This window comes from Schistocerca nitens, chromosome 5 (genome assembly GCF_023898315.1).
Source record: "Schistocerca nitens isolate TAMUIC-IGC-003100 chromosome 5, iqSchNite1.1, whole genome shotgun sequence".
In the NCBI taxonomy this organism is placed as follows: Eukaryota; Metazoa; Arthropoda; class Insecta; order Orthoptera; family Acrididae; genus Schistocerca; species Schistocerca nitens.
Window position 1 is genome coordinate 310,567,777 of NC_064618.1, and position 27,474 is coordinate 310,595,250.

Here is a 27,474-nt window from a genome sequence, read left to right on the forward strand (position 1 = left end):
CAGCTTCACACGTCCGTCCACATCAAACCCACCAACAAGCAACAGTACCTCCATTATGACAGCTGTCACCCATTCCACATCAAACGGTCCCTTCCCTACAGCCTAGGTCTTCGAGGCAAACGAATCTGCTCCAGTCCCGAATCCCTGAACCATTACAGCAACAAACCTGAAAACAGCGTTCGCATCCCGCAACTACCCTCCCAACCTGGTACAGAAGCAAATAACCAGAGCCACTTCCTCATCCCCTCCAACCCAGAACCTCCCACAGAAGAACCACAAAAGTGCCCCACTTGTGACAGGATACTTTCCGGGACTGGATCAGACTCTGAATATGGCTCTCCAGCAGGGATAAGACTTCCTCAAATCCTGCCCTGAAATGAGATCCATCCTTCATGAAATCCTCCCCACTCCACCATGAGTGTCTTTCCGCCGTCCACCTAACCTTCGTAACCTGTTAGTTCATCCCTATGAAATCCCCAAACCACTTTCCCTACCCTCTGGCTCCTACCCTTGTAACCGCCCCCGCTGTAAAACCTGTCCCATGCACCCTCCCACCACCACCTACTCCAGTCCTGTAACCCGGAAGGTGTACACGATCAAAGGCAGAGCCACGTGTGAAAGCACCCACGTGATTTACCAACTGAACTGCCTACACTGTGAAGCTTTCTATGTGGGAATGACCAGCAACAAACTGTCCATTCGCATGAATGGACACAGGCAGACAGTGTTATCTGGATACTTCCCACTAACACCAACCTGTCAGAACTCCGGAGATGGGAACTTGCCCTTCAGTATATCCTCTCCTCTCGTTATCCGCCAGGCCTCAACCTCTGCTAATTTCAAGTTGCCGCCGCTCATACCTCACCTGTCTTTCAAAATCTTTGCCTCTGTACTTCCGCCTCGACTGACATCTCTGCCCGAACTCTTTGCCTGTACAAATGTCTGCTCATGTCTGTGTATGTGCGGATGGATATGTGTGTGTGTGTGTGTGTGTGTGTGTGTGTGTGTGTGTGTGTGCGCGCGTGCGTGCGAGTGTATAGTGGTTGCGCAATTGGCGCAACCACTTCCTTATCACCAGTTTGATTTTCCAGCAACACGGGCCTACTAATACTAGGGCCCGTGTTGCGCTCTCTCTCACACACTCCACAGTGCTCTCTCTCGCACACTCGCTGCCTCGCTCAGCGGCTAAGTCCCACTCAAGGTCACGCGCCACACACAGAAACACAACTGAAATACACACAGCCATACAGACACACACATATACAGACACAAGCAAATGTCTGCTTGTGTCTGGATATGTGTGGATGGATATGTGTGTGTGTGTGTGTGTGTGTGTGTGTGTGTGTGTGTGTGCGAGTGTATACCCGTTCTTTTTTCCCCCTAAGGTAAGTCTTTCCGCTCCCGGGATTGGAATGACTCCTTACCCTCTCCCTTAAAACCCACATCCTTTCGTCTTTCCCTCTCCTTCCCTCTTTCCTGATGAGGCAACAGTTTGTTGCGAAAGCTTGAATTTTGTGTGTGTGTTTGTGTTTGTTTGTGTGTCTGTCGACCTGCCAGCACTTTCATATGTGTGTGTGTGTGTGTGTGTGTGTGTGTGTTGATAGGGAGTTGCTTCCTCTGTCCCTCAGTCTAATTCAGGACAATTCAACTCACTTCATTTCATAGCATATTTTATGCTATTCACTATTGATTCGTTCAATTTATGTAAGTTATGAAATGCCCCAAAGTTATTCTAAAATAGATCTACTTCAAAGAGCAATTATCAGCCTTCCTGTTAAAATATGCAGCTAAAAGCTGCACTTTTATCATCATAATGACATGATGCAATTTTAAATTATAAGAAAATGAAAAATAAATAAATAAAAAACATTTATATGACACAACTCCTTTTGGTATACCTGAAAGAAATAGCATCCAGATGCATCTGAATCTGGACTTAGGAGTACCATGCCGCTCCTGAGCCCATTGACCTCTCGACTCAGACCAAGAGAGGCACTCTGGCTTGCTCGAACTACCCGACATGGGGCCTTGTTGCGGTGAATCGACTGTACAATTACTGGCAAGAACTCACCATCATCAAAGGGACCTGTACACACAACACACATTTATGTATCAAAAAATATAGTATCACAATGTTATATAATATCACCTTTCTGGTAAGCTGAAAACAATAACAGAATGCACCTATGACCACAGATATTTTCTTGGTTTCTACATTTTACAGTTGAAGACGAATACAGAAATGATCCAGCACCACGTACCTATAATTAATCTTGTTCCTTCGGTAACAACACCCTTTGTAAGGAGGCCACCCACAACTGTGCCCACTTCTGGTACTCTAAACGTTTCATCTATTTGAAATTCACACAATTCCTGAAATAAGACAAAATACATAGCTTCACTAGTAAATAAGTTGCATGACAGTTCTTCAATATTATCAAAATTACCATTTAAACTGTGCATTCTAAAAGAAAATCTGACAATATAACAACAACTAAATTTCTTCACAGTTTGAACAATTCCCTTCATTTCTGCATACAAGTAAAATATACATCTTTCAAATATGTACAAGCTGCATTTCACACACATCAACGAGCTTGAGATTGTAGTGGCAGTAGAAAACCTGTACTTTAGGAACTGACAAGTTTGATGTAGGTTTCCAAAAGGTTTACTTGAAAATTGTGGCAAAGTATAATTAAAAACCTGATCTATACAAGGGGAGAGCTTTTGAAGGGCAATTAACACATCTATTAAATGAAAAGGGATATTTTAATTGTTGAAGTGAACTATTCACTTGCCTGTTCTAGACGTTCCTTCTCCTTAAGACTAATGCCTGGTGGAATGACATGCAGAAATTTTGTAAGCAGTTCAAGGCCTTCACCTGTGACACTTGATACACAGAAAATTGGTACAATATTTCCCTCCAGCTGGTTAGAGCTTGCAGTAATCACATCATCTTCATTTTGTATGAGAATAGGAGCCTGTAAAAAATTGATATCAATTATGCTTTGTGACAACAAAATTAAACACTGCAATTAAACAGACACTGAGGAAACTAACCAATTCAAGAAATTTGTATTTTCTGTACAGTAAAATGTAGCTGTACCCACTTAATGGAAACAGCAGCAACACGACTTCACAAACTAATGTATAAACTCTTCCTATGTTACAAAATTACTATTTTCTTTATTCTTACAGTGAAAAATTACTCAATAAACTGTTATGCTGACATAATAAAAGAACAGTGATTCCCTTATGTTAGAAGTAGGGTATCATCATTCCATTATTTATGCTGATAGCCACTAAAACAGCAACACATGAAAGAATAGAAAAAACAAAATTTCACATAGTGCTAATACACTGCCAGGAGGGGGGAGAATTAGTACATCCTGTTAGAGGTTCCAATTCACTAAAAATTTATTCTTACAACAGTGCATGTTGAGTAGATGAAATGATTACATTTACAGACCAATAGCACCAGTGGTTCAGAGGCACCCAGTGTCGACCTATGCTTTAACACCCATATTAGTACATGGTGTAGCCTCCACAGGTGGCAATGCAGGTGCTGACTGGCTTCCAGCCAATTGTACAGATGGTGAATACTGCCCTGGGATATGTTATTACATACCTGATTGACCTGTTCATGCAGTTCTGCAAGAGTTGTTGGTTGACGAGTCGCATGAACCACTTCTCATCCCATCATATCCTACCATGCTAGACTGGAGACGAGTGTGGAGATTGTGCTGATCAGAGAAGCTGCTGCACATTTTACAGAGCACAATGAGTTTCACAGGCAGTGTGCGGGTGAGCAGTGTTCAGTTAGAACAACACATCACCTTCCTGTTGCAAGCATGACAAAAGAATGGGTCTAATAACATTCTGCACATACCGAGCACTCTTTAGCGGCCCCTCCAGAAGCACCAAAGGTGAACAAGAGTTGTAGCTTATCGCACCCTGCGGTGGGGCCAGTGTGTCTTGGACATATGCACTCTATGAGACAGTGCTCACCAGTTCTATGTCATATGCACAAATGACTATCACTTGCAAGTAAGCAGAATCTGCTTTCACTACTGCAGACCACTGCACATCATTCCATCTTACACGTGATTCCCTGACGCTACCAGTCGAGTGGTGCATACTGATGATGTGGTGCGGGTGAAAGAAGGGTTACAGGTGTGCATGCCCATAGTCCCACTGCTAATAATTAGTTTGCAACATATAATGTTGACACGTCTGGACTCACAAGCCTTCTTGTCTGTGCTGTGGTAGCTGTACGATCTGCCACTGCTGCCCTAACAATTCCACAATCCTGGCTAGTGCCTGTGCTGCATGGTCATCCAGAACCTCATCTAAGGGTGTGAGAATGTTCACGTGACCACTGATATCATCACTGTTGCACAACTGACGCAGTAACTTGTGTGGCAATTGTCTGAAAGAACCACCCTGCCACTCGGAAGACCACTATTTGATGCCTTTCAAACTCATTCAGTTGGCTGTAGGAAGCATATCCATGGCATGGTTGCCTGGGACCCTATTCTGTATCTTTCTGCCATTTTGCCAATTGGTTTGGTACACAAGTGCACCGAAAGGTCTTGTTTTCAAAACATACCCCCCAGCATTATTCACTAAGCATTTCAAAAGTGAACCAAACGCTGTTGTCTGCTTGTGCCAATCAATGAAAAGCAATCTTCCTCAGATTGCATGTGCACTGCAGCGCCACGAACTCGAAGCGGTTAGCAGCTGACACAGGCATGCCATTCTTCACAGTACCGAAAAGTGCGGTTAGAATACGTAATACTGTTCAAATTTCGCTGACCATGGGCTTCCATGAGTGCATGATAATGACAGAATATTGACTGTGTTCTGGAAACTATTGTAAATGTCACATTATGTCATTTTATTCTCATTCAGATCAACATCTTGTTTTGGATTTTACATTTTGGAATATGAGTTAGGAATGGAGTGTAGTACCACATTGCACAAATACATCATAGAAACAACCGAAAAATTTGTCATTTTTTCTGTTGTTCCTTATTTTCTTCAGAATTCATGGAGGTGTGTTCCGTCTATGTAACTAATTGAAGGCAGTTTGTTTATTGCCATAGGCATTTTGCTTCCTATATTCTTGATGATGCTTCGCAGATAAAAGAAGCAAAACACGTATGGGGATAAACTGCCTTCAATTAGTTGCGCAGACAGTTCACATCTCCATGGACCCAAAATTTTTTTAAAAGAGTGTCAAAGAATAAAAAGATGCACAGTATGTGGTTGTAGCTCGCTCCTAGAGATCCAAATGATGAAGTAGCCTACTGCCCTATACGATACATCAACGATTTGGTTCATAAAAACAAAATTTTAAAAATTGCCTTTTCAAGAGCATGTGGCAAGTGCAGCTATAGTCTGAAAATATTGTGGCGGGAACCATTCATCTCTGTCTACTGTTGTTAACGATTTGATAGAAGATAAACACTTGTGACAACCTAAAGTATAAAGAAGATTGCAGCTATTTTCATTCGCAGTAATTTACATCATGCTCTTAGATTACCGTCTGATCACACTCTCAGAAATCGCAACATACTTATATATATATATAAAAAAAGAAGGAGGTGAATTATTTGTGACAAGAAGTAGTGTAAATGTCACTGTCAGTTGTTGTCAGTTGTTTCACGCAGAGTAATTTCATCTTTCATCTCTTAAACATATGAAAGCCATGAAATCGGAGATAACTCATTACTGAGAAAGTGCGCTCTTACATGTAAATTACAATGAATATTTCAGAAAAATGCTTAACTTTGATGATTAAGGAAGTCTCAGAATGTGTTGCAAACATGAAGAGAAAAAAAAAAAAATTTTTTTTTGCATCCAGCAGTGTATGAACCTAGGCCCTTTGCCACAGAAGATCGTTGCCTTACCAACTTTGTTATTACAACTCGTATGCTGTCAATGCTTTATGTCATGTAATTCCATTCGAGAGAGACACAGGCTGATTTCCTAGCGGAATGATGCAGTCATAAGCTGTAAATGCATGAAATTTTTTGAAGGTTTCCTCTATCAGACTTCACAAAATTCCTTTGCATTGTTACTTAAAAGTTTTAAACGTGTTTTGATAATTAATAAGTAAACCATTTGCAGAAAAGAGTATGCGAAGTCACTAATAATTTCTGCAAACACTCATGTAATGTAACAACCTAATGTACCCATATCTTTAACAAAGGAAAATGGTCTGTTAAGAACTCACTTTCTAACCGGACGCGTCCTGTGGTGATTCTCTAGCAACACAATCACTATATCCAAAGCTAAAACCACTCAATATGTTTAAAATAAGAAATTATAGGTGTAAATAAACCACAGCTAACCGAACGACAGGGCTATACCAAAATCCAAAACCTCTTGCTACAGTTGTTGAAAAATCGTCTGGAGGACCATTTGGTAACAGGTTTCAGGAGCTTAGTGATTATGAAATTTGGATAAAGAACCGAAAATGACATCATTACCGAGACTAACCTACTGTACCGATTGATATGAACGATATAGAATAGGGTCCCTGGTTGGTTCCCATGTTTGCACCACACTGAGCCTTCTGGCTGTGAGCAATCAAATTTTTTTTTTTTTTGGCAGTGTATATAGGTGATTTGAGGATGTATAGGTTGTGAAATTTAATACACAGAACTGACACCTCTGGCAGCAACAATGGCTCTAACCCATCCGGTCATAAAGTCACACTGAGACACTGAGCTTGGGTGACAGATACAAGTATGTCAATTTATGATGCTTCAACTCCATGCCACAGGTCAGCACCCATAATGACTGGCAAGTGGTGGTGTGTCAGTCCCTTGTCAGGAACTGAGACTAGATGTTTTAAATGGGCGAAAAATCTGGAGAATGTGCTGCCTAGGGCAACAATTGAATGCCCTCTGTTTGGTGCTAGATCAGAACAGCATGGGCAACATGTGGTCTTGTCATATTCTGTTGGAGATAATATCGTGAAAACCTCAAAGATAGAGTACAGCCACTGGTCCTAACATATAAGTGTAATGCCTGCTGTCCAAATTACTGGAGATGCAAACCTGAGGTGATCAAGTTGTGTTCCCAAAGGCATCCCTTACCTTTACACCAGGTCCTGGGCTGATATGATAATGTCAACCATGATGCTACACGCAGAATCAGGATTTTTCTGAAAATATGATGTGATGTTAATCCATGTCCACTGTTGTCATGGGAAAAACAATCTCTATGTGTGGATAGCTCTCTTTCCACAAACAAGCCCATTTCGTAAATCATGGTACGTGATATGGCTGTAAAATCCTGCGTGTCTGAATTGTATGTCTATATAGTGAGGATACCATACTAAGTCACAGATAGGTACAACCAAAAGAGCTATGACTCGTAGTCTGGCTTTAGCTGTCAGAGACTCTGTGTGTGTGTGTGGGGGGGGGGGGGGGGGTCTGTTGTCTACTTTCAACGAAGGCCTTGTTGGCTGAAAACTCATTTTGTGACAGTTGTTTTGTTGTGCCTCTCTGGGACTCAGCATTTTTCTGCTATGTGATGTGTAGCAACTATCCTTTTCATAATATTGTTATATTCCATCCTGGATATTCCTTTGTTTGAATTGTATGTCTGTCCTCTTGAGTGCTGTTCACATGGGGCCATTAGGATGCTGCTCAACATTGAGTGTCATCCTCCTGAGCCCATCGAATCTACATTCATATGACAGTCATAGGATCCAGACCACAGAGCAATAAACTATAGTCTTGAGAGGCTACAATGCTACCACTGTCAAATACCAACAGCTGCTGGCAGACATTTCTCCTTTTACATGAGCATAATATCTTCTCACAAACAATGTGATTTCTGAACGAGAAACTTACAGTGTAATCCCCCCCCCCCCCCCCAATACACAATATGTAGGAGGACTTACCCCTACCTTCCTTGTGCAATTGTGCTGAAATGCTAATCAAGCATGTAGTACACTTCAGCCAATTTGATGTGTGTTGCATGGCATTTTTATGGTATTGCAATTTGAATGTCAGCTGCATAGTAGGAAGAAGTGCACCAACTATAGTTGGTCTAAAAATGTACAAGCTCATTGTTAAGGAGAAAATGAGAAAATCTGTAGAATCAACACTTGAGAAGGAACTTTTTTTTCCTTAAAAACCTCAAAGATCAACTACTGACCTCAGTCTTGCCACAAGAATGCTTTATGAGAAGTACTGGGAAAAAATTATAAATATTGTTCTGGGCGCAGAGAAAGCTGTATACCAGGTATGCACAAATGAGAATGTATGTGACCCAAGAAAGTTCCTGAAAATATTTCTGAGATACAAAAGAGGTACAGATGCATTCCAAACAGGATCTTTGTCAAGAAAAATTCCTTAATATGGGTCTTAAAATCAGTTAATTTAGTGCTGAGTTGGAACTGTGCAACAGGTCATCTAAGAATTGGAGCTGAGCAGATAGATATGGTGGACAACTTCCAGTACTTGGGTAGTGTTGCCTCTTCAGACATTATATTAGAAGCAGAATACAAAAAGCTTCAAAAATTCTACCATGCACTTTGTCAGATACTTTAGGATAGAGCATTTTCTCAAGCGTCTATGATCTGTGCAGACAGAACATACCTCCTCTCTATACCAACACATTTACTAGAAGCAGTAACAGTTACTGGACTAAGTTAAAATTGCCTCCAGTCAAAAGAAATGAAGTTTCTCCATCCTTATCAACAGAAAACAAAACAGATAAAATAGGAATGGGGATCCACATTACTAAATGGCTACAGTCACCTGGTCTCAGTTGTGGATTGTCTATCTAAAGACTTCCACAAAGCAGGAAAAGAAAAACTGATTTTGCAGATCATATAATTAGCAACTGGATTCCACAATTTAAAATGCTGTCACAATCTACTCATTAAGAGGTATAATATTGCGTTAAAGGTTTGCCATATATAGTAAAGTATTAAAATTAGAAACAGAAATGAGGCAGCTTAGCTTACGGCAAGCAAATGACATGGGGATCGATTCTTTAAAGTATCGGAGATGGAAGGTTTACTAGTATCCAACTAAACTAGGATTAGGAAACACTGGCAAGAGGCCCTTGAACTTAATTGATTGCAGTGGTATGGGCGTATGACGAAGATGATAATTCCCCACAAGTCTCCCTGGGCATACATTGACCAACATGTCCATATGGAAGAGAACGAGAAGAAGTCCTCATGAGAGCAGGGAGAAACAGATTGTCAGGGATCTCAAAATTTGAGATGCCAACTAGCTTGAGAAGACAAATGAGCAACAGGGAGAGAAAGAGAGAAAGAAAGAAATAAGAGAGAGAGAGAGAGAGAGAGAGAAAGAGAGAGAGAGAGGCACTGAGCGAACTAGCTGAGGGAATCATTCATGACCATATCTAAAGGAACCAGCCTGGTAGCTGCCTGAAGTAGTTTAGGGAAACCACAGAACTAATTAGAGCCTGTACATAACAATACTGGATTAATACTGACTGGTGGTGTAATGGTTGTCTTTGTGTAGTTACATTGTACCAATTAGCCTTGCCAGGTAATATATTGCAAAACTAAAATTTAGGAAAGACTTTATCATCACCATCTCGAAGAGTTTCTAGCCCCAAGCTGGATATATTTGGCACATAAGCCTCTCCATCTAGTCCTGTTTTCCCACCATCTTTCTGTGTTCATTCTGGTTCAGTCCTCAGTTCTTTTTTCAACACACTCCTCCACACCTTTCAACCACCTGTCCCTTGGTCTTCCTCTTGGTTGTTTCCTTCGCATCTCCATGTATGAGTCTTCGTGGGAATTCTCTTGTTTTCAATTCTCTTTAAGTGCCCATACCATCTTAGCCTCAATGTTTGTATCCTGCACTGCAAGGGCTCATCTTTCACTATTTCCCCTGCCCTTTCATTCCTCCTCCTATCTCTCCTTGTTCCTCCTATCCTACTTCTGAGGAACTTCATTTCACTTGATTGTAATCTGCTTATACCTATTTTCTTCATTATCTTTGTTGCAGGTGCATAGGCCAGTTGAGATGTAGTAACTTCTATATATTTAATTCCTTGCCTTTTTTATGTGACGTCTTAGTTCCAAATCAAGCTCCTAACACTTCACATACGTACTTCTGCCTGGCTGCCACATTCACTGATCTCTTTCTCATTTCTTACACTTTTCCACTACTGCCACATTCACTGATCTCTTTCTCATTTCTTACACTTTTCCACTACTGCACTCCCCAAGTATTTGACACTCTCCACCTTCAACTGTTCACTTCCAGTTCTTATTCTGCTTGTTGGTCTATCTTTCTTTCTACTTGTAACCAGAATCTCACATTTGTTTACATTAAACTTCATTCCATATGGTCTCAGAGTTCCTTCCCAAGCATCCAGCTGCTTCTAGATCTCCTCCTCCCTGTTTCCCCAGATCATCAAGTAATCTGTGAACACCACTCTTTCATCTTGTCTTCTCCAGTTTTTTCTACCACCTTAGTCATTATCTACCAATGACCTTGTTGCAGTGATAACACCATTCTCGTTAAATTAGCAAAGTTATGTGCTGATGGGCTTAGCTAGAACTTGGATGGTTAACTGTCTGAATCTGCCGAGCGCTGTTGGCAAGCATGGTGCACTCAGCCCTTATGAGACCAAGTGAGAAGATACTTGACTGAGAAGACATGGCTCTTGTCACAAAACTGATAATGGCCGAGAGAGGGGTGTGCTGAGCACATGCCCGTCCATATCCACATCCAGTGATGCCTGTTGTGTGAGGATGACATGGTGGCCAGTAGGTACTGTTGGATATTCTGAGGCCTGTTCAGATGGAGTTTAGTCATTATTTCATCCAAAACCCCAAAGACGGGGTGAGGTGACAATGCATTGCTCTGTTTCACACCACTTGTTTGCTGGAACCAATCTGTCCTTTCATTTCTCACTTTCACACTATCAGACTTCCACAGTACACCTCCTCCACTCTGCTTGTTGTCTCTTTTTCCACTCTTTTCTTTTCTAATGCCTTCAAGACTTTTCTTCTATCGACACTATCCAATACCTTTTCCGTATCACGAATAGCCATCACAAGGTCTTCCCCAAGTTCGTAGTGGTACTGCTACAGTTGTCCTCCCACGTCTGAAGCCATGCTGTTCCTCTCTCAATTTGTTCTCGACCCTTGTCTGGATTCAGGTCCCCAGGATCTTTTCATATACCTTGGCACAGTGTAGTTTCCACAGCCCTTCCTACTCCATTTCTTTCATACAGGGACAAAAAGGGTCCTCTTCCAATCTTCTGGTGTCTTCTCCGCATTTCGAACCACCCCATTACATAATACAGCCACTGTTTCCCAACCTCCTCAGCTACCTTCACCATTTCAACATTTGCTTTGATCACATCTGGTACCTTCCCTCCTCTCATATCGGTTTGGATTTAGTGAGTGCTCAAAGTACTCCTTCCACATTATCTACAGTGTCTCTGTTGTTAACCTTTTTCTCATTTTCACTGCATGCACGACTATATGAGATTCTTAAATGAAATTTTTTAATATACAAATCTATTTTCCATTCCATTTTTGTACTATCTTGGGTAAAAAGTGAAGATAATTTGTTGGAACCTGACAAGGAGAACAAAAAATGGAGAAATCATAAAAAAATGCTGCAAATTGTTGTTAACAGGGATGCTTAAAACTCCCTGATTGCAACAATCTCTTAAGAAAACTTCATTGAAAGAGTACTCATGAGAGGGAAAGTTCTGCATTTTCCCAGTATTGTATTAGACACATATCTTAGATGTAATGTGTCACCGGGGATCAACAAGTTGAAAAACAAGTTTAAAATAATGTGTTCTATTTATTGACAACAAGGTAGCTGTGGACAATAAGGAAACAAGTAGACACAAGAAAATAAAGAGATGAGTGAATATGTGATCTGACAAGGAAAAGAATGAAGCACTTAAGAAAGAATGGCAAAAATTTTGCAGGTACCCATGCCCTACGAGAGGAGAGAAAGGGACATCTGAAAGAGGCTTCCACAACAGAATGTACCAAGACCAGAGATTAAACCAACAGAATTGTTTAACAGTAGCAGCAATGCAACCAGCATGCAAATGGTGGCATGACCATGTAACAAGGGCGAAAAAGGAATGAAGGTTAAATACATAGTGAAATAGTAAACACTGAAAACATAAATGAGCTAAGAAAATCTGAATTAGCATGCAGAGAAACATTTTAATTTGATTAACTTCAAAGTAAGACTGATTTTATTATGGCATAGGAAAAAAAGGAATATTTCAGACAAGAAATTTTTATACTTACTTTTCGGCAGCCAACAGATTTCAGAACTGAATCAAGCGATCGGACAGTTGCAGCAGGTGATGCAAGATCAATCTTAGTTACAACAATGAAAAATGGAACGTCCAATGCAAGAGCGAGTGCCAAATGTTCCTTGGTCATGCCAACAATGCCTGCACTCCCACTAACGACCAGCATTACATGATGTGGAGAGTAACCAGTGAGACCCAAGACTGTGGTGCGCAGGTACTTCCTGTGTCCTGCCAGATCTATAAAGGTCACCAGCTTTGTGGAACTCTCGCAGATTTCCTCTGCTGTCATTAGCTCACTGTAGTTTATGACCTGCCCCTGTATGAAAAAGAAGAAGCCACAGAAGTTAACAGGAGATCAGTATTATCATTTTGAATGCAATATGTAACTACCCTTTTATATGTGTGTGACAAAGATCAATTTTTTCAAATGATGGAACTTCTAACAAGAAACACAGTTAGATTTATGGTAGCAAATGCCATTAAGTACACACAAGTGAAGCATCTATTCTGAAATCATTCACCGAGATTTTTCAACACCAATACTGGAATACAACCACAACATGTGAATTTACAACACATATTCACACAAGAGGGCATAGATTTGTTAGTCGATATGCTTGCTTGCAGTCATCATATTGTAAAGCATTTTAATGTGGGATATGTGTGTTATTATTCTAGAGTACATAATCTTCTCCTGTTTCTTGGAGGAGAAGCTAAACTGGTTAGTAATTTGAGAAAAATAACTGCATTCTTAATTTCTCAGAGCATGGAGCAACTGTGAGTTTATTGTATCTACAATGAACTGATTCTTGTATATATTATATTGCTTTATCCCTTTGAACTGTGCACATATTTCTTCCGATCTACTTCTAAGAGAGTATGAAATATGTCAGCTATCTGGTTACTGTCACTGCCACATGACAATGGTCTGCCACATAACATGGTATGAAGCAGCCTCTGCAACATAACACACTATAAAGCAGGCTCTGCCACATAACTTCAGTAGCGTGTACTCTCCGCCCTCCGACACTGGTACACTGAGCGAGATGGCGCAGTAGTTAACACAATGGACTCGCATTCGGGAGGATGACGGTTCAAATCTGCGACCAGCCATCCTGATTTAGGTTTTCCGTGATTTCCCTAAAGCACTTCAGGCAAATGCGGGGATGGCTCCTTTGAAAGGGCACACCTGACTTCCTTCCTCATCCTTGCCTAATCTGATGGGACCGACAACCTTGCTGTTTGGTCCCCTTCTCCAACCCAACCAACCAACTAACACTGGTACAATGCAGCCTTTGTCATCTAACATTGGTAAGATGCACCCTTTGTCATGCAACCTTGGTACGAAGCACCCACTGCTACACAACATTAATATGAAGCACCCTGCCTCATCCACCGATACAAAGCACTCTCTGCCACACAACATTTGTGCAGAGCACTGTCTGCCACACAACTTTGGTGTGGAGCACCTTCTGCCATGCAAGTATGGTATGGAGCACCCTCTGCCATGTAACGTTGGTAGAGAACACGCTCTGCTGCCTAACACTGGGAAGAAGCACCTTCCACTAGGGAACACTGGCACGAAGCAACCCTCTGCTACGCACCATCAGTACGACGCACGCTCCATCATGCAACATCAGTACAAAGCAACAACATCAGTATGACACACCCCCTGTCATGTAACATTGGTAGAAAGCACCCTCTGTCATGTAACACTGGTACCCACCCGACAGCTGCTACAGCCTGCGCAAGCTACCGTGATTCCGAGGTGTTCTGCCATTCACTGATAGGAGGCAATGCCATTGTTTTCTCAGGGGCAGGATACTTTTAATTCACCATAGTTCAGCAAATTTGCACGAAATATTTACAAATCATATACACAAAGCTCCATAGTAAATCTTACGTTTAGTGAAAGTCATATAAAAATTCTTACAGTAAGTCCTGAGATTAGCCTGAACATACAGACAAACCTGTGGAGACAGATGAAGACACACAGATTATTAGTCTTGTTGGTAACTTGTTTTATCTTACCATGTGCATATTACACTGAAAAGCCAAGGAAACTGGTACACCTGCCTAATATTGTGTAGGCCCCCCATGAGCACACAGAAGTGCCACAATACGAAATGGCATGGACTCAACTAATGTCTGAAGTAGAGTTGGAGGGAACTGACACAACAAATCTGCAACAGTATAAGGGGGTGGAGATGTCTTCTGAAAAGCATACTGCAAGGCATCCCAGATATGCTCAATAATGTTCATGTCTGGGGTATTGGGGTCTGACCAGCGGAAGTGTTTACACTCAGAAGACTGTTCCTGGAGCCATTCTCTAGCAATTCTGGTCGTGTGGGGTGTCGCATTGTCCTGCTGGAATTGTTCAAGTCCATCAGAATGCACAATGGACATGAATGGATGCAGGTGATCAGACAGGATGCTTATGTACGTGACACCTGTCAAAGCTGTATCTAGATGAATCAGGAGTTCCCATATCACTCCAACTCCACATGTCCCAAGCTCTAAAAATCCTCTGCTGAATGCAGAGTCCATGGATTCATGAGGTTCTCTACATACCCGTACACGTTCATCCGCTCAATACAATTTGGAACGAGACTCGTATGACCAGGCAACATGTTTCCAGTCATCAACAGTCCAATGTCGGTGTTGACAGGCCTGTTGGGGTATTGACAGACCCCGGCGAGGCGTAAAGCTTTGCATCGTGCAGTCATCAAGAGTACACGAGTGGTCCTTCAGCTATGAAAGCCCACATATATGATGTTGTTGGTTCACAAGCTGATAGTTGTTGATGGCCCAGCATTGAAATCTGCAGCAATTTGCAAAAGGATTGCACTTCTGTCACGCTGAATGAGTCTCTTCAGTCATTGTTGGTTCCATTCTTGCAGGACCTTTTTCTGGCTGCAGCGGTGTCAGAGATTTGATGTTTTATCGGATTCCTGATATTCACTGTACACTCGTGAAATCGTAGTATGGGAAAATCCCCACTTCATCGCTACCTCAGAGTACTGTGTCCCATCGCTCGTGCACCAACTATAAGGCCGCGTCCTACATAAATGACAGAAGCGACCGACAGTGCGCAACACCTTCGGACAACAAAACGCTACCACACGTATAGCTATGAAAGTGTCCTGCATGAGCAACATCCAGGGTGCTGTCTGTCCTCTGCTACTACTAGCGACGTTTGAATTCAACCATGTTTGAATCATGTCACTGCAGCACACACAACAGTGAGAGCAACAGCAATGAGACTTCTCGGCAAAGCAGTGGAGAGGACGTACCAACAGCTGCAAAATACTTATCATCCGATTTTAAGAAATTTATTTGATGAAAAAATTTGATTCTTCCTTATCTTGCAGCTTGATATCTTTGCTCAATAAAGGTCTGAATTTATTTCCATTATTCATCATAATTACTGTGCTGCACAAAACTGAGTATATGGCTACATGAAATTTTTAAGAGTTTGCAGCGGTAAAATCACATTGCGTAAACTGTATAGTTCACTTTAGGCCATACATTCTTGCATATGAAATGTAACCAATATATCTAAACTGTATTTAAAGTTGGGAGCAGAATGATATATCTTTTAATTCTGGAGATATTGGTTGTTATATCTGTGGATGGGTCGCTCGCGGTGCATCTGAATCCTTTCCTGTGCGCCAGGAATCAAGTGACCATAAAAATCATCGTATCTCATTTCCAAAAAATGTTGTTTTGATATCTTGAACTGTTTATGACAGCATGTAGAAAAGACTATTTTAACATATGATTAACATTTGATATGTTTCTGCCAAATGTGTGAGCAGAGTGAAAACAAGACTCCCTATAAATTACACAATAAGATTTTGTCCGAATTTTCACAGCCAAACAAAGAGAGAGAAACAGGCAAACAGGGTATCAAAGTGACCAGCGTGAGGTCTAGTTTTGCATGAAATTATTTAATTGCTTGAAAGTAATCAGGGTAATTAAGGAAAACTTAATTAGTGAGTTGAGGAAAAATTGAAATATTTCACGAAAAGCTGCTGCAAGCTATGTAAATGAAGTGTCAAAAAGTTCATCTATTCAAGGCTTAGAAATTTTACACATTAAAAGACACATTGGTGCAATATTTAAATGTCAAAAAGGCTTCTTCTGAAACAAGTTCCAAAGTTAGGATTTTTTGAGAACAGATGATGTTAGGAAGACAAAGGTGTCAATAAGATCAACAACTTTTTGACAGAAGTTCATATGGGACAAGCTTTGACAGGCTTCGAATGATGGAAAATACAAGTTTCTTTGTGGAAAAACGATTTTCAAAAGTATTGGGCATCCTGGAAAAGTTGAGGAATGAAGTGGAAGATTTGGCATATTGTTCGGAAATTGATCTTCAAATGCAAAATGTTCAACAAGAAGCTTACGCTGATGGGAAAATAATTCAATAACAGTGATAAGATATTGGTTATTGTGGGAATTTAAAACACAAGTGATATACTGGATGGACTATTTGATGAAATTTGGTGTGGTCCAAATCTTTGCAGAAAGTTTTTATAACAGATACAAAAAATGTCTTATGTATAAAAAAAATTGATATGATTACCACAGAGGACATGTTCAAGGGCGGAATGGCTGGAAAAACTATTCAAACTTTATACAGTTCTGGAAAGAAAATTGTAATATGCCACACTGGTAACAAAGATGGATTAGTGCAAAATGCTGGCTTATGTATTGTTGGGAAAAAATGTGGTGCATATTACCATTCTGACATTGTGAGAAGTGGTTAAGGAGCATTATGAAGGAATGTTCCTTGAAAAGTTACCCACTGGATCTCTGATTGTTATACATCATGATCAAATCACAAATAGTAAATACACAATCACAAAATACATCTGTGAAATGGAAGATGGATTGAATTACTGAATTACTGGAAAACAACAATGTAGAGCTTAAAGGATGGCACTTTCCATTTATGGTTATAGAAGCTTTTATTCTCCTATAGAAATTTCTGGCATTATGTCATCATCAAACAGTTATTATGTCTAACACAATACATCAGCTAAATATAATCATAAAACAACAGTGTGAACAACAAACTAGGGAGTTTGCTACAATGCATGTAATTACAAATAATCAATGCCATGAAACTTCCGGGTTCATTAAAACTGGGCGCGGACCAGGATTCTAACCTAGGACTTCCACCTTTCATGGGTAAAGTGCTCTACCAACTGACCTATCCAAGTACGGCTCTGAACCCATCCTCACAACTTTACTTCCACCAGTATCCCATCTCCTACCTTCTTCACTTCACAGAAGTTCTCCTGCACATCTTGTGGGACTAGCACTCTTGGAAGAAAGGACACCATGGGGACATGACTTAGCCATGGCCTAAGGGGCTGTTTCCATGATGAATTTTTCCTCTGGAAGGTCCCAGCTCTTGAGTCCAATTTTAGCACACAATTTTAATCAGCCAGGATGTTTCAAATCCAAGCAAACTCTGCTGCAGAATAAAAGTTTATTCTGGAAATTTGATGCCATGTCATGATGCAGATACAAGTTACAACTAGTGGTATCCTTGTAGGGCTGAGACTCATTTTGGAACCTGTTAAAAGACCACTGTAAGTACATTACACAAATTCCAATGGCATGTGAGCACTAAGGGTATCATGGTAGAAAGAATACAACAGCCGTGATTCTTACCATACGTAATGTAATGCCTAAACTTGAGCTATTCACATGCAGGTGTAAATACAGCTGAGGCAGTATGAAGTAAGTCAATGTGGGGCGGCAATAATGATGAGGGACATATGCATCTCACTCACAGACTAACTGTGTACAGCACCACTGTGAGTAAATAATAATGGTACACAAGGAAAGAAAATACTTAATGTAATACTTATCTCTAACACATAATCTAAGGTTAAATGCAATACATTTATTGTTTATAACTATGCAGCCTTGTAGAGTATATACACAATGTTTTCACTGTGATACTGAGTAATGAAACAGTCATAATATGCCAAAGTAGTGGGACCATCAACAGGAGTAAAACTGTATTGGTCAAAGAATAAACAGTTATATTTGGGGATTGGGCAGGCAGATTTTGCACAGAACAAAGGTGACTGATACTTAATTGCTAAAAAGGGCATATTACAACATAATGCATAAGTGTACATACCACATTGCTATCTACCTATAGAACAGAGTATGTGCTTAAAACAATATAGAAATCTCTGGTTTTTGCAATTTGTTTGTTCATTGAGGATATAAATGTTCATCGTGTCTTCAAAGAGCAACCAAATCACATTCTATGTTCTCTCTGCCACAATACCTACAACAGTTAATTTATCCCAGAATCTTGAATTGGACATTATTGTGATGAAACAAGTAGTCAGTAAACAATGAAAAGTCTCCTGTAAATACAGAATTGTTGTATCTTTATCTGTGTGAAGAAAATTAACATAACCTGTGTGCTTTCATGGGTTCTTAAAAGCTGACGTGCCTCAAAATATCACTACGTATGTCACTGCCCATTCAACCAAAATATAATATTCACATCTGAAATGAAAGTAAACATTTCCATGATTCCAATGAGGTTCAACACATTGGTGTTCATCATGTGATGTAGACAGAACAGGAGTTCGAAGCTCGTTGTCAATCATTATGAAATGGATAATAGGTGTTATACAATGGACTGGCAAATTCCGTAAAATAATAAAGGAGGGGAACCAATAACTCAATAAATTTTTTTTAAAACATTGATTGGGACCTGAAATGAAAGTTGTATGTTGTAGTTCTTCCAACAAACAGCTCATCAACTTTATTATAACTATAATAAATGTCTTTGATGATTTAAATAAAAGAAAGTGGACTGATTTATCTAATTTTTACTCTAATGAGGTAATTCTTCATTAAAAATAGTTTTCATTGCGCAGAAGTATGATATAAGGATAATAAGTGGTGTTCAGGTTACAACTTCCTGTAGGAAACAAACGTAAGTGGACAAGTGATATAAATGCCGAAAATGAAACGAAACGTCCTCTGAGTACTACAAAAGAAAATGAGTTTTTAATAATAGGTGACTCCATGTTAAAAATTCCAAACTCAAAAATAGACTTTCACCCTGGAATTAGGACTAAGCAATTACAAAAACATTTCAGCAATATCCTAAAATCAGCAGCAAGCACTACTAAGATATGTGATAGAAATCTCAAAGGTCTATTTATTCATGTTGGAATGAACTGTCTACGAAGCAGCAGTGAAGAAGAAATCATCAACAACATTAGAAACCTAATAAGAACTGCCAGAAACGTCTACAACACCATGAGAATTATAATCAGTGGCATTGTGTACAGAGGGTCGGTAAGTGACAGATACATACACAGAATAAACGACATTAAAGAGGAATGTAATAAACTGGGTGTAATATTCATTGATCCAAACAAATTGCTTAATGACAAGTGTCTTGGTAAAGTTGGATTGCATCTTAACAGACTAGGTTCTAGAATATTTAGTAAGATGTTCATAGATGTTTGTCAGATTATAATGAACAAGGGAAACTTACAAGCAGTAATAGGGATGAAAATACATGCATGCAAATATATTCCAGAGAAATGTTAAATTCCCACTGTAAAACATCTCCCTGGAAAGAAAATTTAAAAAATACCAGAAATTATGTATCAGATGAAATCCGGACCTCCGCCTCACAGCCAAGATTTTCTGTGGGGACACAAAATAAAAACTCACAGGTAAAACACAAAAATAGGAACTTGGTTCTTTTTCACCAAAATGTGCAATCACTAACTAGTAAAGCAAGTGAAATCCAAATCCTATTAGAAAACGATTTAAGAAGTACCTCATTATTGTGTCTCACAGAACATTGGCTAGATGAGGACAAGTTACATACTGTGTTCCTACCTTTGTGCTAGGTGGTTATTTCTGTAGAAAAATTCTTAAACATGGTGGCAGTTGTATATTCATACGAAATAATATAAAATTTCCTGTTGAAATAGTGAAGGAAAAAGATGTAGAGCTATCAGGAGTTGAGATAGTAGACATTAAACTAGCGTTATTTGTTTACACAGAGCTCCAACTGGTGACATGAATACTCTCCTAAAAAGTTTGGAATATTCACTTAACAGAATAACACAAAGAAACAGAAGAGTTATTCTCTGTGGTGATTTTAATATTGACTTTGCAAAGGACACCAAAGAAAAGAATGAATTAATGAATCTCTTGCAAACTTTTAACATGAAATCCACCATAGAAACAGCAATTCATATCACAAAGACTTCACGTACCAGGATTGATCAGATTTTTGTAAATGTAGAAATGAACTGTACAATAGAAACACTAGACACAGACTTTGGGGATCACACAGCTCAAAAGCTCTTAGTATGGAAACCGAGCTAGAGCTTAAACACTGCCTAAAAATCACCAGTAGAAACTACAGTAATGAAAATATAAATCATTTTCTCCATTACTTGAGCAAAGAAAGCTGGGAAGAGATTTATAACTGCGAACACACAGATGGAAAATATAATAACTTTATTAACAATTTTTACTACTATTTTGAACTGTGCTTCCCTCCAACCCAGCAACCCAGAGGAAAACATACACAAGGAAAACAAAAAATAAATTGATTAATCCTGGTATTCTAGTATCTTCAAACAAAAAAAGATTACTGCACAGATTGTCCAAACAACTCACATCATCAGAATTTGACTTACTACAAAACTTATAAAAAGATATTCAAAAATGTTGTCAAACAAGCAAAAATAATGGCAAATGAGACATACATAAAAAATTCCATCAATAAGACAAAATCCATATGGAATATTGTCAGGAAAGAAACTGCAGCAGAACAGATAAGACTTCCATAACATTAACTGCCTAATGGAGAACTCAACTGTGATAACTGAACCTACAAAAATTGCAAATAAATTTAATTCCTACTTTACACAGATAGCTGAACATCTTATAAATCAAAATTTACACTGTACTGCTATAAATCAATCCAGATGTACTATAATTAACATATCTATTTTTCTATACCCCACCAATGAAAAGGAAATACTTAATATAATCAAAGAACTGAAGCCCAAATGCTCTGTTCGTACTGAAAATATCTCTGACTATATCTTGAAGATATGTGCTCCCCTCATAGCCAGGCCACTTGTCAACATCTGTAACTGGTCTCTATCAGAAGGGGTGTTCTCAGAAAAATTGAAGGTAGTGAAAGTAAACCCCTGTTCAAGAAAGGGATAAAAACAGAAGTATCAAACTACAAGCAAGTCTCACTATTATCTGGTTTTTCCAAAATAATTGAAAAATCTATTACAAAAGACTAATCAGTTTCATAGAAAAAATAATCATTTTCTCAAACACTCAACATGGATTCCGAAAATCTAAATCTATTGAGACAGCTACCTATGCATTCCTAAATGAAGCCTTAAATGCAACAGACAATGAAGAACATATCTCAGCCATATTTCCCACCTCTCTAAAGCATTCGATGTCATCAATCACAACATCTTGCTTCAGAAACTTGAATCTGTAGGTATGAGGGGCCCGGCCTATGAATGGATAAAATCGTATCTCCAAAATAGAAAGCAATTAGTTGAGCTTACTATCCAAGAAGGGAACAAGATAAAGTCCTACTGCTCAGAAAAGCAGAGCATCAAGTATGGTGTACCACAAGGCTCCATTCTGGGACCAGTTCTGTTTCTACTCTTTGTAAATGATTTGGAACCGACTAGCCCATGCCATAATTACATAAAATTTTTGGATGACACAAATGTGATAGTAAAAGGAAGGACTAAAGAAGAATTACTACCTGAAATTAAAAATTGTACCACACACATTACAGACTGGTTTTCTGGAAACAACTTAGTAATAAACACAGAAAAAAAACAGTTACAATGCATACACACACAGTGCAAAATAAATGTCCACTACACCAGACATAGAGTTGTTTACTAGAACCCTCAAAAATTTAAGCTTTACAAAATTTCTTGGGATATGGATCCAAGAAGATGTAAGATGGGTCCAACATACAAAATACATTACAAATAAATTAAATACCATTTGCGATACTATCAAAATTCACATCAAAAGAGACACTAAAAGATGTATACTTCGCCCAGGCAGAATCCTTGCTGCAATACGGCATAATCTTTTGGGGAAACACATCTGCTAGCAAAAGTTGTCTTATGCCAAAAGAGAATTGTAAGAACCATAGAAAATGCTGCATCAAGAAGCTCATGCAAGCCCTTATTCAAGAAACTACATATCCTTCCACTACCATGTCTGTACATTTTACAAGTAATCATATTTGTAAGGAAAATCTTAGAAAATAGCAACAATCTTGTGTCAACTAACCAGAGTATCCACCTGTATAACACAAGGAGAAAGCAGGACATACATGTTCAACATGCACAAACAACACTAAAACAGAATGGACCACTGCAAACAGGAAACAGACTATACAATAAGCTACATACAAACATTAAAACAATATAAGACACTTCAAAATTTAAAACTGCTGTCCATAAATACTTATTGCAAAAATGTTATTATAGTATAGATGAATATCTTGAAACATAAAAATTTATTGCCAAATACTAAAAAAATTAAAAACATATACTGTAAATCACAATGACTTGTCCAATATCATATCGTATATCTTGTAAAACAAATGATCAAAAGGACCAATAAAAAGTATTGTATTGTAATGTAATGTCTTTAAATAGCTGTTCATGCTACCACATCTCTCCAGGTGACACCACATTGTAGAAGCACTGTCCATGTAGGTGGAAAGGCTTGTGTGTTCACAAGATGCTAAGTGCTGTACAGATAGTAGCACAGCTACTGGTAGGAGGTCTCCCAGGCCAGACAGGCCTCAGTGGACGAAATTGATGATGAGTACTCCACTACACCCCATGTCTCTCTGGTTGACTCCCTACATGCCCAACCCATGATGTGATGCACCCCCATGCCAACGGGTGTGTGGGACACAGGAGATGTGTCAATGGGTCCTCAGGGGTACCGGGTAACCTCCCCAAGTAATTAGCCTTGCACCACATGGGGTTCTGTGATGTCGACGAAATAGATCCCCAATTCCTGTGGGATCAAAAACCGAGGGACTTGATGAGACCTCAAACACCCAAGGATTGAGGTTGGAACTACTGGAAACTGATTCTGCAATTAGACTAGCAACAGACCAGTCCAAAAAGTGGAAACAGTTACTGAGAAGTTGGACCAGGTCAAGATAAAATCCAAATCTCAGGCTCAGAGGAGGAAACTCCTCAAAGAACAAAAAGAAAAGGAAGGTAAAAAATGACTTTCCAAAAGTAAATGGAGGGAACTAAAAGCTCTTGAATCTGAGAGCTCCATAAAATGACTGTCTCAGAGTGCAAAGACCCCTTCTACGTCTAAGACAGGCAACAAGAGAAAAAGGAACGAGTCTCATATTCCCACTTCTCAGAATAAATGGACCCAGGAAAAGCTGGGACAGGAAATAAGGAAACAGACCTTTAGTACTGCAGTCACAGTTTTCAGGACAGCAATTATAAAACAGGGAGATCTACTGGTCAACATCATTTTGCAGCAGATGGAGGTTGTTCAGTTGGTTCTCTTGAGGAGAGTGGAGATGCCAAGTCCAGGACTCAAATTCCAGAGGGGGGATATCTCGACAAAAGTGCTCTTATCTTTGTGAGGGGATGGGAACAGTGGAGTGGCTTAAGGTGATGATCTCTTTGAAAGGAGGCAAAGCTGTTGATCAAAAAAGTGGGTGAGCTCTTCAAGACTGCAAAGGTATCAGTTTGGGTATTAAAACGCCTTAAGGTTACTCCTCTAGAGACTCTGCTCAAGAAAATAAGGGCATAGAACCAGAAGGTCTCATCAACAGCGGAATGAAATCTAATCAACGGGGAAGTTGTACCCGATAGCCAAATCGTTGTGGTGAAAGTTGGCAAAATATCACTGGTGGCAATGTGAAAACAGGACCCAAAAGTGTGCTTGCGTTCTCACAGCTTGTCATCAGGATAATCAAAGACATGAGAAGTGAACATAGCAGAAAGTTGGAGGTTGCAAATGTTGCAGATACACCTGCAACACAGTAAAGTAGCAACTGCTGCCCTGGGTCATCTTGGGCAAGACAGGAGGTGGTCATGGCCATGATCCAGTAACCCTGTCTATATAAAGAGCTTGAGATAAGTTGATTGATGCTAGAAATCTAAAGTTCTTCAGAACATGCATTTATATGTAGAACAGAATTTCATTCTCGCCAGTGGCAGACTTCTGTTCCAAGAACTTAGTGACCCTCAGGATGAAAAATCTGAGGAAGGAAGCATGAGGGAAATTGTATAGGCCTCAACTTACTTTCCTTACAAAGACAGTACTCCTCTCCAAGAAGTGAGGAGACTGGCAGATAGCTGCTCACAGCAGAATGAGCAACAGTTGGTTTGTTGTGATGCCAATGCTCACAACCTAGTGAGTGGAAGCAATGAGACCAAACAGCAGAGTTTCTACTACAAAATAAAGTGGAAATCTTGAACGGGTGTAGGAAGCTAACCTTCATGAATAGAAGAAGGGAAGAAGTAACTTGCATAACTTTTGGGTCCACTGTAATAGGTAGTTATGTCAACCAATCATGTAGTGATGGAGCCATTCTTATCTGACCATATGTGCATTAAGTTTGAGATTGAAATGGGAGTAAAACAGACCATGGCCTGTAGGAATCCTAGGAAAGCAAGGTGAGACTCATATGGGAAAGACGTCAACTCATGCTTATCTGAAGTCAGAACTTCAATAAGGGAACTTGTAGACTTTGAGGTAATGGTAGATGCAGTGATCACTGCCATTACAATCTCATCACCAGGAAGTGCATTCATAGTGGAAGGTACAGCTACTTGTGCTAGACGTCCTAAAATCCCCATTAGAATACCAAATAATCCAGGAGGAACTTTTAAGGGAGGTGGATGATGGGTATACAAGGACAGCGAGTGAGGTGCTGGATATGGTAGTCGAGACTCACTTCTCTCACTGCACTCTGGCAGATAACACAGACCAGGAGTCAATCCCTGAGAGACACTGGTTTACTGGTAATCAAAAGGAAAACTGTGAATCTGCCAAAGAATGTGTTGGCTTAAAAACAAAATCCAGTGGGCAGCGTGAACACTTCACCTGTTTAAGTCTCCAGACCCACATGGTCTTCTTCAAGCTCTACCGTAACAAGCAAGGGTCAGTCTAGCAGCAGGGATCATTCCTACTGCTTGGAGGACAGTGAGGGTTGTTTACATTCTGAAGCCGCAGAGAACTGATCATACCAAGGCCAATGATATGAGACTGAGCCTCCTGTCTTTTACAGATATCAGACAAACTGATTAATGCGCATACTAGGGAGAAAATGTTAACTGATGTTCCTCTACATGTAAACCAACACACATCTCAACACTACAACACTTCACCAAGTTTTCCTGGACATCAAGAGAGCTTTTAGCAATGTGGCCTTCAAATAAGTGGTTAAAGTTTGAGAAGGGCATGGCACTGAGACCATCATATGGAGGTCAATTAAGATTATGCTAAGTAGAAGAAAGGTCAAAGCCACCATGATTAATGAAAACATGATTGGGAGTGTCTAAAGGAGGGGTCTCGTACTCACTACAGTAGAACCTAGTAGAGAATGAACTCATTGAAGAGTTAAATACTAGTGGCTACTTTTGCCAAAGATACACAGATGATTTAGTCACAGTAATGCTTGGCGAATTTGCTAGTACTGTTAGAAAACTGGCACATTTTGCACTAGTCATTGTGGAAAACTGGTGAAGAAAACAGGATTTAAGGGCCAGTCGAAAGGAAACTGTTGTAGTGCCATTTATGAGGAAGCAAATACAACACACATACTAAAATCTCTAGCTCCTTGATGAAACTCTACCGGCAGAGGAAATAATGAAGTATCTAGCGGTAATCCTGGATGTGAAACTATCAGGGGCACCTCATACACAAATATGTGTTCCAAGGCAAAAAGTGCTCTTATGAGAACTAGGTGGTAAAAACTAGGGTCTAAACTCCAGGAGTATGTATTGGACATATACGATATAATATAATAATTTATGAGGCTAGAGAATGGTAGAATAAAGTGGAACAGAAAGTGTCTGCTAAGGAGTTTGGCAAAGTTCAGAGACTGGCCATAACAGGCAGAATTAGCAGCATACCAATACAGTGAGTGTGGTAAATATAGGAACGGTGGAGAAATGTCAGCTGATCATACAATAACTTCTGGCTGCTTCAATAAATCTTTCAGTGCAGTGGACGAATGAAGCGTGACTGTTCAGGAGAGAGTATGATGTACTCACAGGTTGAAAACACGTGAAGGTGTTGGGGCTAGAGTATATGGGGTATAGCCTACACTAGAGACAGCAGTCTCTTAAGCGAAGCTGGTCACAGAATACCAGGTGGAAACAAACACAATCGGAGTGTGCGAAGAGGAGAATTTGTGTGGGTGCTACAAGGATCATAGCATTTACATTTACTCAGGCAGCCAAGCAGCTCTTAAATCTCTATCGGCTCGTGCTACAAGATCAAAGATTGTTGCACAATGCCATGAAGTCCTTGTGAGGCTAGGGGAAAGCAGCACGGTAAACCTGTTGTGGGTCTCTGGTCACACAGGAAGTAGTGACAGTGAACTAGCATTCAGGAAATGGTAAAATAAAAACTAAATCAGAGGATCAGGAGGCAGCACACAGAATATGATCCAAAAACAAAAACATCACAAGCTAACAATTATGAAGCCATGTTCAACGAGAAGTTCTATAATCCTGGACTTGCACAGGAGACAGATGAAATTTTTGGTAGGACTTATGACTGGCCATGGGAACTTACATAAACACCTACACATGGTGGTTATAGATGAAGAAGCCCCTAAGTGTAGACTAAGTGGCAAGAAGGTTAAGCATACCACATCTAATCTTCCAATGTGAAGTTCTGGAGGGCAAAAGACAAAGAATAATCGGGTCAGTAGAACCTGAATAAATTGTGTCTGCCAAGGAACAAGTAAAGGTCTCCTACTACTTCTTAAGGGTACTACTTGGCATTACTAGAATCACAGAGCAAAACCGCACAATAAACTGTTTAAGTGTGGCCAGCAGTGAGCTAAGAGCACTGTTGTTTTTGTTTCCCTGCATT

General features: G+C 39.8%; 1 protein-coding gene across 1 annotated transcript in view; it reads right to left on the reverse strand.

The window, feature by feature from the left end:
* Positions 1–27,474, reverse strand: part of LOC126259417 (GTP-binding protein 2) — a 55,267-nt gene that overhangs the window by 12,300 nt on the left and 15,493 nt on the right. The window contains exons 5-8 of the mRNA XM_049956197.1: positions 12,296–12,619; positions 2,799–2,981; positions 2,262–2,373; positions 1,899–2,086 (exon numbers count right to left, since the gene is read on the reverse strand). Coding sequence (XP_049812154.1) covers positions 1,899–2,086; positions 2,262–2,373; positions 2,799–2,981; positions 12,296–12,619 — 807 coding nt within the window. The remainder of the gene's footprint in view (positions 1–1,898; positions 2,087–2,261; positions 2,374–2,798; positions 2,982–12,295; positions 12,620–27,474) is intronic.